The sequence below is a fragment of the Belonocnema kinseyi genome, chromosome 4, assembly GCF_010883055.1.
Source record: "Belonocnema kinseyi isolate 2016_QV_RU_SX_M_011 chromosome 4, B_treatae_v1, whole genome shotgun sequence".
Lineage (NCBI taxonomy): Eukaryota > Metazoa > Arthropoda > Insecta > Hymenoptera > Cynipidae > Belonocnema > Belonocnema kinseyi.
In genome coordinates, this window is record NC_046660.1 from 132,477,156 (window position 1) to 132,489,921 (window position 12,766).

A 12,766-nucleotide genomic window follows, 5' to 3' on the forward strand; every position below is an offset into this window, starting at 1 on the left:
AATTAAAGGCGTCTAAACGGTGAAAAAAGTTAAATAAACAATCTATATATATATATATATATATTCAAAAATTGTTAACAATTTCTTTTACTAAAAATGATAAAAAATATGAAAGGATGTAAAATATCCTTTGAAAATCTGCCCGCTGCGTGACCCAGATGGGAATACACAACTGACATCGTACTGGCGTGATACTGCACACTAAGTACTGGTTTTGTGCTGGGAAACCGCTGGAATACGAAAATTCCGGGGTTAACTTTAGAAATAATTTACTCGTTTTTAGGACCACCCCTTCATCATCATACAACTGAAACTCGTCCCAAAATTATTTATGAATACAAAAGGATAAATTTTAAATTGTTTGTTAGATTTTAACACTAAAGGTATATTAAAATTAGTATTTTAAACATGAATAATAATTGACTGTATTTTTTCTATAAATGCTAATGTTCCTGCTTAGAATTAATACATATAATAATACATTTTAAGCACTATATTAAACATAAAATTTCTAACTCCACTGGGATTGGAAGCTACATCTGTACCTGAATCTATCGCATCGCAGTCGTTAGTCATAGCCATTAATCTATACCTACAGACTATATATAAATTCAAATAGATAATTCCAATCGATTACAATTTTTAATCGTGTATTACTTCTTTTTTCACGTTTAAACCATTTTACAACTTTTGATATGTTATTTTTTTACTGATAAAACAAAAACTACGCGTTCTGTCAAAAAATAATAAATAATTATATCTTTTTTTGGATGAAAAATTTATTTCTCTTTATTTTGTTCGTACCTTGTGTCAATTTTCCGAAAATGTATTTTCTTTATTTTTAATGCTACTTTTCACGAATTAACAATAACCTTCATCTATTCATTTTTTGTCGCTTAATGATTCAAAGTTCACCCTGTATCTAGACGACAACAGCAACAACAACACAACGACGAAGAATGACATATCGTAAAACCAGTTTTTTCGGATTTAGGGGGTATCGAAACGTAGCGATTTGAAAATATCCATGATCGTCACTTTTTAAATAAAATTAATACACGCAGAAAAAAGAAATGTAATATTTACTTATCCAGAATTGTAAAGGGTTTCTTGTGATCGTTACATTATAAAATGCTCTTAATAAGAGGGTGAAAATGTCAAAATCACTTAGCATTTCGTAAATGTCACAATGAAACTAAGGTTAATTCAACGGTTATCTTTCAGTGAAATAAACCTCTATGCCCTCGTATTATATGCTGTACGACATGTAAAATTCACTGAACCGAGATTAACATAGTAGTGCAGTGGACATTAACCGAAAGATCGGTACAAGCTACCGATCCGATCAGTTTATTTAGCTCGCCACTAAAGTTGCAGCGCAACCTATCCGCAAGGAGCACCGGTTGAATTAACGACGCAATCGGCAATGAATGGATTGCATCACCTAAAAAACATTTTTGTTTGACATTTCTGTGACAGTCGACACATCACCCCATATCCCCACTTTGCAAAAAAGGGCTTTTCTACAAATAATTTAATTTTGGATGGGACAACTTATTCACAGATCGCGTACACTAGAGAGTTGACATAGTCGCGTATTTAGAAGTCGTTCCCGAGGTCACCACCCTCAGTTACAAACGTATTTCAAAATTATTTTACAGATCGCAACTCTTGTAATAGTGTACTGATTAAGACTATTTACTTGCGTGCTTAGGTTTGAGCGTTCGAATCCGCCCTCATTGCGTGCGAAATTTTAATTGTATTATAAGCATTACAACTTAAAAATACCGATTAATTAAAAATATAAACAAAAAATATTTATAAGAAATAACGGTTCACTTATTTATTAATTATTTTTTAGCAATACTTTTTCACAATTTATAGTGCTGTCTTAACTGTAGTTGACGCCGATAACGTAATTTAGATCTCTTTATATTATTCGTTAAAGTGATATGATAATTCGCAATTGCAGCATCCAGCAACTGTACAGAATAGCGACTGGATCAGTGAAATCTACTAATCCACAGGTCAGCGCCACTTGAGAATCGGTACTAGTAAACATCAATGATAGTCATGCTTATTTGAATATAATTGTAACGTTTACTGAAATGTCGTATTATCCATATACGTTCTTGGAAGATCGGTAGATTTAACTTTGTTTTCAGTGAAATGTAACGTTCTTTTTTCTGCGTGTAGCTTTTCCTTATGATCAAATGTTAAAAACCTTATAAAAATTAAAATCATGTAATTAGAAGTTTGAAAACGCATGTGTATGCGTTGAATTCCAAAAGTCTGTTTGGTAGGCGAACATATGACCAGAATTTAAAGACGATCGAAGAACATGACTTAAAGTTAAGTCTGTGAAGAAATAGTCCCACATCATATTAATGAAGTAGCATATATTAAGTTAGGTTTTACCTACAAATACAGACTTATTTTTACGTTCATACTAATCAAGATTTTTTTATTTACTCTAAAATAACGTAGCCGAATTTCCATTGGGGCACTTGATATTACATAATAGCTATTTTTGCAATTTTGTTAAAAGTGGATGACTTAACGTGCTTTTAACGAATCAGATTTAGAACCCGGCAAATTGCGTATATACACGGATTTATTTTTTTGGTCCAGAAACAGACAACAGCAAATTAGTGACTCCAAGCCTCTTTGTGGTCACTGTGGCGCGCTTCTATATCGACAAAAGTATGATTCAGTCAATGTTCACATTTGCTATATTTGCGCGCCGTACTACGGCGCAGACAGTCTTCGATCCCTAGCTGGCTCACTTAGCTGGCGACGCTTTTATGACGTGTTATGCGTAGGTGACGAAATTCGTTTTTTGCTACAAATCTTTTCGTGTCCGAGATTAAGTTTTAGTGGCGGGCTAACGGTTGGATGCGCAGGTAATAAAATTCTTTTTGTATTTGAAATCTGTCTAGCGGTTAGATTTCGTGTCGATCGTGATTTTTGTATTCAGTGAGTTTTAAAATTTCCACGGTACTGTTCATTATAAGAAAAAAAATAAGTTAAAAAACTCCCTGCGCTGAGAAAATTAATACGTTTTGTCACGTTTGTGGAAAGATGATAATGATGACGATGATTTTTTTGTTTTTTTAGGGGCACGTGACACAGCTAAATACCTATATTACCGACCTCACTTTTTCAGTTCACTGAATGTTTTTTAAACCTAAGAACTTTTTTTATAAATAAAATATCGAGCTGAAACTTTGGAAAATGTATTCGAGTACAATAAAGTACGTTTAGGTACTGCATTTTGGTAGGAACTTCACTGAAAATTATTTTATCTTTTTTCTGAACCTCGGCACTTTTTGAACGTTCCAACTTTTTTTATACATAAAACATCGGTCTCAAACTTTGAGAAATGCTAGAGCCACTAGCCGAGGCTCTAGAGGGTTCGTATTTTCGTGTACAACGTTACCGGCTGTTGCCGATGGAATTGATAGTTAAAATTTTTCTTTACATCTTTTATTATTAAGATTTTTACTTAATCGTAGTTTGCTTTCGCTATTTACAAAAAAAGTTTTTGGGTTCAAAAAAACATTCAGTGAACTGAAAAAGTGAGGTCGGTAATATAGGAATTTAACTGTGCCACATGCCCTTAAATCTGTAAAAACGGGGAAATGCTATGCACTAACCACATTCGAACTTTAGGGACCACGAGCCCAGTATATACATGTCAATCATATACGCTAGATGCACACATTGGCGCATAGTCCACAAGGAACGAAGGTGAGAGTGGGACTTACCGAAACGGCATCTACCCACTAAACCTTAACTCCTTCTTCTGCCAACCGATGCTCCTGGAACCGCTCTCGCATACCTTCGGGAACATAGGGATGAGGCCGATTCGCCGTACCTCGGCGCCACCATTCTTGCCAGCTTATACTTTTTTCTTCTTTGTGCAGTGGATTCTCCCTCCAGGGGTACACGTCGTCCTCGGTAGAGGAGTCAGATGCCTCTTCTCGGGCTCGCCGGCCTTCGACCCTGTGAGAAAGCCTCTTGTTCTGCAACGAAACAAAAAAACAAAAGAAACTTCTTTTAAATTAATCGACGTCAGGTCCTAGTTAGAATGCACGCATTGTGCTCATCAGCGCAACAGCAGTGTCACACAACGGGCTCGTCGGCCTTCGGCATCCTGGCTGGGCATGAATATTTTTCGCCTTTAAGGCTGATATTCTGCCGCATTCATGTCTGCCTTCTTCTGCCGCAGAATTTTTTCTATGTAGATGGCTATTGCCTCCCACGTCTCCTCATTTTGTAGCATTACTGCTTTCACAGTTTCTGGTGTGAGGCGTCCTGCTACTATCTTGAGCTCACCTCGGTAATCTGACCAGCATCCACAGTCAAACAATGTGCGCTCCACGTCGTCGCGATCGGCTTCGCAGTAGAGACACTTCGGACTTTGCACCTTTTTCATTATATGGATGTAGGCCTGAAAATAACAGTTCCCCGAAAGAAACTGTATCAGGTAATAATTCACCTCTGCATGTTTTCGTCATATGCACAGACCTAGGTCAGGGATAAGTCTGGCTGTCCATCTACCCCACCGGTCGTTGTTCCACCGTCGTTGCCAGCATTCTTCTGTTGCCATTCTAGCCTTCTCTCTTGCGTTCTCCTTCCTAACTTCAGGAGATTTCTCAAAAATTTTCTTTCTTTCTAGCGCTAGCAGATCTATAGGTATTATCCCTGCAATCACAAGGGCCGCCGACTCAGAAGCGGTACGATATGAGCACGCGATTCTCATCACTTCCCTGCGTTATACTGTCGCCATTCTTTTTCTGTACTTTTTTTGTTTTAGGTCGTCCACCCATATTTCATTCCCATACAGGAGTATGAATTGGGTGACGCTCACCAACAAACGTCGCTTGCTAGGCTTTGGCCCATTGATATTTGCCATAAGCCTACTTAAATTGGTCGTTACTGTGGCAGCTTTATCCGAAGCTTTTAAGATGTGCTCCCAGAACGTGAGCTTTGAGTCCACCATTATACCAAAATTTTTTAAAGCCATCTTGGTTTCGATTTTCTCTGTGTCCACCTGCATCATTATGATTCTGGAAATCTGTTTTCGAGTGACCAGCACTAGTTCTGTCTTTTGTATCGCCAGTTCCAGGCCATCTTTCTCCATCAACCCATTCACCAGGTACATGACTTGGTCCAGCTTCCATTGTATTTCCTGTAAGCTGCTTGCAGCGATTACCGCTATAATGTGGTCCGCATAGCCTGAAAGGTAAGCTCCCACTAACATTTCCATTCGCAGAATGTCATCGTTGGAGATGTTGCAGAGGTCCGGTCCTAGAATAGACCCCTGGGCAGCTCCAGCCGTAATATTTTACGTTCTGGTACCATCCGTAGTACTGTACGTCAGCACACGAGCTTTAAGATAACTGCTGATCATCCGCAAGAGGTATTGTGGAGTTTTGAACTTTTTTAGGGCTTCAATCATATCTGTCCATCTGGCCGAGTTGAAGGCGTTTTTAACGTCGAATGTCGCCAGAAGAACGATCTTCCTGGAGTGATGGTTGCCGCTTTGCACTGACCTGATTGTACTTACAATTTCTTGCACCGCTTGTGCCGTAGAGCATCTTTTTCTGAAGCCATACTGCCTCGAAGAAAGGTCTACAGCCTCCTGAACAACCGCTAGAAGGCGGGGCTTTAATAGCTTCTCCAGTAGCTGGCCTGCTGTGTTCAGCAAACACAAGGGGCGATACGCTCCCGGTGTTCTGGGGTCACCCTTGCCCTTGCCGATCAGCACCATTCCCTGCGTTTTCCATTGCTTGGTAAACACTCCTTCCTTTAGGCAAGCATTGTAGGCATTGAGCAGCACTTGCGGGCAAGCGTGTGATACCACTTTCAGCGCTTCTGCTGGGACTCAGCCAAGTCCTAGCGCTTTCTTATTCTGTAGACCACTGACTTCAACCGTAAGTTCAGCTGTACTAAAGAGCGGTATGTCCCTCTCCGCAATCATCTCTGCCTCTTCTTGTGTCACCGCGTGGGTGGGGAAGATATTGTCAAGAATGTTATCAATGATTACGGGCTCCATTCCTTCACTTGCTGGCACCCTTTTTAGCTTTCGGGTTACAATTCCGTATTCCAGGCCCCAGGGATCATTATCCACCTCTTGAGCCAGCTCTGTCCAATTCTGAGACTTGCTTTTCTTATTAGCTCTCTGTAGCTCCTTCTTGTGCAGCTTGAATTGGACATCCGTTTGGGTTAACTCCGTGTACAGTCTTTTACGCCTTGCTCGTGTAGCGACGACTTCCTCGCATCACCAATAAGCAGAGCGCCTTTCTTTTTGCGCTTTTCGTCTTGGCATAGACTCGTCACAAGCGCGATGTGCCACTTTCATGGTCGCCTACACTAGGGTTTCCGCTATTTCGGATTCCCTATATTTATCGTAGAGACAGGTTAAGGCTTCACTGCCCTTAAATATCAGGCTTGCGAGGCGCTCCTTGTCTATTTTTCGTACATCCCAACTTAATTGTTGTTTGTCGGGCAGCGTCATACGTTGTGGTTCAGTACCTAAGCAAAAGCTTATGTAATGATGGTGGCTTCCGGTGTATTCTGCAGCCACTTCCCAGTAGTGCACCAATGGTGCCAAGCTTCCTGATGCCAACGTGATGTCTGGGATCGTACCTTTCTGTCCGGGTCTCCAGAAGGTTGGTGTACACCCTTTATTCATTATCAGAAGTCCGGTTCTGGCAGACATTGCCAATATCCGCTTTCCTCTCGCGTTCGACATAGGGATACCCCATTTGATTGAACTTGCATTCACATCGCCGGCCACCAATACTTTGCTTTTCTCCTCGCGAACATTGTTCTCGAGGCAGTCAAGCTTTTCTTGATAGTCTGAGATGCTCTCATTTGGGATGAGCTAGCAACTGTTATACATGGTGACTTTGCTTTTCACCCAAACAAATTCGTCTCTTGACCCATGCTCGTCTATTGGAATCTTTCTTGTGTTTTGCACCCAAATAGCTGCCGTTCCCAGGTGATCGAAAAATCATGTGGGGCTGTCTCTATCCTGGTATTGCTCGCTGATTCTCAACAAATCGACCTTCCTGTCGAGCACTGTATGTGTTAGGAGGTTCTCTGCTGTCTTGCTTCGATGTAAGTTCCCTTGTAGGATTCTTAACATAGCTGGTTGCCTTTCATTTTATCTAGTTCCTGCCCGAAGGATTTGCAGGCACCCGACGCGGGTATATGGCTGAGAGACTCAGGCCTTTCTGGTAACTCATGGAAAAGGAAACATTGCTAGTTTTCTGTGCAAGTGGCCGCTTTGTGTCCCTCTTTGCTACATTTGTAGCAGAGGGCTCTACGGTCCGGTCCCTTACATTCTCTGGACTGATGTCCAAATCCCAGACAGTTGTAACGCGAGCCACGTGAACTCTCTGTCGTATTCGGCTGTAAATCCATCCTACTTTAACGCGTCTTGCTTCCAGTAGGATGTTTCCCTGCCGCTGGTTAATGTTGACTAGGGCCATGATCTGACCTCGCCGGTTCTCCCTCGAGATGGAAACCTTAATTTCAACATCCTGGTCTTTGAGGTCTCTTTTTACGGTCTCATCAACGTCTTCTTTGCACGTAATGTCATCAAGGTCTAATAGCTCCAAGGTTATCCTAGGTGTCATACACGTAACCGCCCCAGCGTCTCTCAGTGTAGTCTTCACCGAGTCTGCGAAGGCTCTAGAATCTATCGTCTCTTTCCCAAGTTGTATGAGAAATTCGCCACCTCTTGTCTGGCGAATAGAACGAATGTCGTTCCCTGTGTCTTCAGGGTTAAGCTTTCTTCTGATATCTTTAAGAACATCAGAGCAAGACATCCCGCTTGCAGGTTTTATGAGCAGGGCTTCAAGGCGCTGCCTTTTTCTCGGTTTACGTTCTCCCCTTCCTCTGGCTTCTTTCTTATTTCCTTGCTTCATGGCATGCTTTTGCAGAGGTGCTTCATCTTCTTCAGCAGCTCTGTCCTTTTTCTGCCTTCTGCGCGTTGCCGTTGCCCAGTCTATTTCTCCAGGCCCACCACGCTTTCTTTTTTCAATTGGCGCTGCCGCTTGATTTTCCGCAAGGCTGGTCGCCGAGCGTTTAACCTTTCGTGGGGTAGCAGTCAGCGTGCTCGCGCTGAATATTTTCTTCTTTGCTCCCGTTCTAAGCAATAATATCAGAGAGTCATGCAGTTTTCTCTGCGTCTTCCCATCTTGGTTAAGCTTCATCAAGAATTCGGAGACTTCCTCTAGTCCATCCTTGATTCTTACCAGCGAACTTTGGGGACCACGAGCCCAGTATATGCACCTACCCACTAAACCTTAAATCCTTACCTGCTCACATCTCCTGGAAACCGCTTTCGCATTACTTAAGAAGAAAGAGACTGTCTATTGGCCTTTGGATTCTCTATATTCTTTTTCTTTTGTCTCAATTATTTTCCTTATTGTTTGGTAAGCGATGTCCCAATGCCGCTCAGACTTTAACAAGCATTTCATCATGTTAGATGGGGTGGAGGGAGACTGCGTTTCTTGCAGAAAAGTTTCTCTTTCGAAGTACCATCGGTCACACATAAACATCGTATGCCTTGCATTATCCGTTTTACCACAGTAGATACATCTATATGTTTCCGCCCTTTTTCCATCATGCAGAAATTTCGTGAAACACCCGTGTCCTGATAGATCTTACGTTATGAAGTAATCTACTTCTCCATGCTTTTTGTATATCCATAGGTTTATCGATGGGATCAGTTCATAGGTCCATCGTCCATATTCTGATGATATTGTTCGGTATGCACTGCATATTGGTATGGTCATCTGTCTCTGTACTTTAGTTAAAAGCCTTTTTTGTTTCAGCTTTGTCACTGCTTTCGCCCACACCGGCGTTGCGTATAGCAGTATCATTTTATCGATAACATTTTCCGGCGTAATTGCTCCCACCTCGTTTTCTAGCGTGTGTCTTTCATTCTCTTGTATAGATAGGATCTGAAGTACTCATGTTCTGAGAGAAACTGCGTCAAATAGTAGTTGGTTTCTCCGGGATTGCGGTTTAACCATGATTTGAGTTGTGGGATCAACCTTGCGGTCCATCTTCCTCGCTGATCGTTACTCCAGCGTTGTTACCATCGTTCTAGGGTGGCTGCTCTGGCTTCAGATTTCGCTGTCGCTTTGGTCACGTTGCGGTTCCTATGGAACACTTCCTTCTTCTCTAGTGCTTGTAGATCGTTCGGTATCGTCCCCGCAATCACTAGGATCGCTGGTTCCGATACCGTTCGATAGGAGAACGCAATTCGGAGAGCGCCTTTCTGCTGTACAGCTGCCAAGCGTCTGCTATTTGTCTTCTTCTTAAGTGCATCTGCCCATATTTCTGCTCCGTAGAGCATTATTGACTGGGTCACTGACATCAATAGCCGGCGCTTGCTAGGTCTCGGGCCATTTATGTTGACCATGAGCCTGCTTAGTGAGGTCGTGACAACGGCTGCCTTGTTCGCTGCTTGCTTTACCTGTTCCCCGAAGGAGAGTCTATTATCTATCCATATTCCGAGATGTCTAATAGCTGTTTTCGCTGCTATCTCTGACGGTTCAACCTGCATCGCTACGTGCAGGGGAATGTACTTCCTTTTTACTATCACCAGCTCCGTTTTCTCCGTAGCCAGATCTAGTCCGTGGTCGTCCACCCACCTGCTCACACGTCGCATCATCTGGTTTAATTTCCATTGAAGTTCGTCCGTAGATCTGGCCGCAATTACCGCCAATATGTCATCAGCATAGCCAGTTAAGTAGGTGTCGTCTGGCATCTCCATCCTCAGAATGCCATCGTAGGACACATTCCAAAGATCACGGCCCAGTATCGATCCTTGAGCTGCTCCAGCGGTTATTCGCTTACTTGTGGCGCCTTCGGTTGTAGCAAGACTCTATCAGAAAGATAGCCCATCTGGCCGCGTTAAAGGCGTTTCGGACATCCAGCGTTGCCAGCAGAACAATCTTTCTGGTGTATCGACTTTCCTCCTGTACTCGAGCTATGGTATTCACGACCTCTTGGATCGCGTGTATCGTGGATCTCCCTTTTCTGAATCCATCTTGCTTCTCGGAGAGATCTCCCGCTGCTTGGACGGCTGCCAGTAGGCGAGCCTTTAGCATCTTCTCTTATAGTTTTCCGGTGGTGTTCAGCATACACAGTGATCTGTACGCTAAGGGAGTGTTTAGATCTCCTTTTACTTTCTTTATCAGGACTAGCCTTTTGACTTTCCACTGTTTGTGGAATAGTCCAGCTCTCAGACAGCAGTTCATCATGTTGAGCAGCATCTGTGGACAGAGGTGTGCTACAACTTTCAGAACTTCCGCTGGAATCCCGTCGGGCCCAGGCGCTTTCCTGTTTTGCAGCTTCCGGGTCACAATTTTGTAACCCAGACCCCCAGGTTCATTATCCACTTCCTGGCGCAAGTTTCCCCAGTTCTGGCGTTTGCTTTTCTGGATAGCCTTGCCAAGTTGTTTCTTGGCTAGCTTGTACTCTATTACACCTTTTCCCCTCTTTCTTGTCGCTGTTCGTCTGCGTTTAAGGCATTCTTTCCGGAGTTCAGCAATTTCCTCGTTCCACCAATAGGCCGATGTTCTGCTTCTGTTCCCCTTCTTCCTAGGCATCGAGGCGTCGCAGGCTTCGTTGATTATCTGCTCCCATGTCAGTTTCCTCTTTTAGGCATTCTTGTCCTCTGGCAATCATCAGGGATAATTTCCCAACGTCCATTTTAGCTGCATTCCACCTTTTGGGCTTGCGATGCTGTATCCTGGCGCCTAGCTTTCCTTTTATGTTAAACCGTATATACTGGTGGTCGCTTCCCGTAAAGTCCTCTAGGTCCTCCCAGTTCTCTATAAGGGGAGCCATTTCCTCCGAGGCTAGGGTGATGTCTGGGATCGTACCTGCCTTTCCTGTTCGTCTAAAAGTTGGCGTTTTGCCTGTATTAATGACCAGCAGGGCCCGTCTAGCCACCATCTCCAAGATGCGCTTCCCTCGCGGGTCCGTTCTGGGCATTCCCTATTCTACCGCTTTAACGTTGAGATCTCCTGAAACTATCACCCCTCGCTTTGTTTCTTGGACGAGGTCTTCTATTAGATCCAGTTTTCCTTGGAATTGCTGAATGCTCTCATTAGGTGTGAGATAACAGCTCATGTACGTGATACCTTTGCTCTTAACGCAGACGTATCCGTCCCCAGAGCCATGGTCTTCAATCGGGATTGCCGCTAGGTTTCTTACCCATATAGCTGCTGTTCCAAGGTTGTCCGAGAACCATGTCGTTGTATCCTGATCCGTGTACTGCTCGCTGATAATGAACAAATCAACCTTCCCCTCCCGAGCTGAGTGTTCGAGGAGATCATGCGCTAATTTGCTTCTGTGCATATTAGCTTGGATGATTGTCGTCATGTGCGCTTCCGTTTTAAGTTATCTAGTGCTTGTCTAAAGACAGTGCACCCACCCGATCCTGGTATGTGGTTGAGTTACTCCGGTTTTGGTTGCGTACTGTTGCAAAGTACACAGTGCATTTCGGCCTTGCAGGACTTTGCCAGATGTCCGCCTAAGCCACCTCTGTAACAGAGGCCACTGCGATCTGGTCCTTTGCAGTCTCTTGACTGGTGACCATACCCCAGACACCTGTAGCATCGGTCGATGCTTATTCTCCTTCTCACCCTGCTATTAATCCATCCCACTTTAATGCGGGCTATCTCCAACAGTTGGCTTGCGGCTTTCTCGCCGACTTCGACTATGGCCATGACCTGCTCTCTTCTGTTGGGCCTGGTTACCGAGACCTTTGCATCTCCCAGTTTATCTCCAAGATCTCTTTTTAGTGCGATTTCCACCTCCTCCTTAGTTGTAACACAGTCGAGATCCAGAAGCTCAAGAGTTACTTTAGGAACCAAGTTCTTCATAGTTCCCATCTCGCCAAGGTGCTTTTCCAACGCTTCCCCGAAGGCCGCAGCGTTCTTTGTTTCCTTCTCAAGTTCTATCAGGACATCGCCGTTGCGTGTTCGACGAATCGACCTGATGTGGGCTTCGGACTTTTCAGGTGTCATCTTGGCCTTGATGTCTCCCAACACTTCCGCGTAAGTCTTCCTGGCGCCGGTTTCATTAGAACTGCTTCCCGGCGCTGTCGCCTGTCAGTTTTACGTTGTGACTTCTTCTTCATAGTCACTTGTCTTGTCCTTCTCTGATTCTCCTGTCCCTCGTCTGACTGCGGTTTACCCGATTTTTCTGACTTCTTCTTTTTCGCCACGTCCGTCCATTCTCCTGATGACGCCAGGTCATTCTTCCTCTTGCCCATTGGATTTGCACCCTGGTTTTCCGCTGGGCTTGAGGCTGTCCTCATGCTGCTACTACGCCTCGGTGTACTTAGGCTTCTATAAGCCTGTTTCCCCGAAAAGCTTAAGATGCTTGGTTGCGTCTTCCCTGACGATGAGATGGCTTGCGCAGACTTCGTCGGATTTCGCTCCTCTTGCAGTTCTTCTATGGTTTCTATCAACACCGGAATACAGGACTTGATGTCCGTGTTGACGTTTTTCTGCTGTTTAGCCGCTTGATCCATGATAGCCAATAGGGCTAGCATTTCCGTCAGCAGGCGGTCAATTTTTGATCCTGTTCTGTCTGTGTCCGCTTGATCTGTGAGAATCTTCTCCTTCAGCGCCGGCTCCTTCGCCGGACTGAAATTAAACCTATTAACCTGTGATTTAAAAAGTCAAAAGGGTAGAATTTGTGTTATATATAATGCAAAATTAAAGCA

The 12,766-nt window shown here is 43.6% G+C and overlaps 1 protein-coding gene across 1 annotated transcript; it reads right to left on the reverse strand.

The window, feature by feature from the left end:
* Positions 1 to 9,115: 9,115 nt before the first annotated feature.
* On the reverse strand, positions 9,116 to 9,799 carry LOC117171108. Its single transcript, XM_033358161.1, has one exon. It carries the CDS (start codon positions 9,797 to 9,799, stop codon positions 9,116 to 9,118), a length of 684 nt encoding a protein of 227 aa, XP_033214052.1.
* Between the last annotated feature and the right edge of the window lie 2,967 nt (positions 9,800 to 12,766).

Bases quoted from the DNA above. Each gene is read 5' to 3' on its own strand.
- LOC117171108 (XM_033358161.1), bottom strand. From the start codon at position 9,799: ATGGAGATGCCAGACGACACCTACTTAACTGGCTATGCTGATGACATA.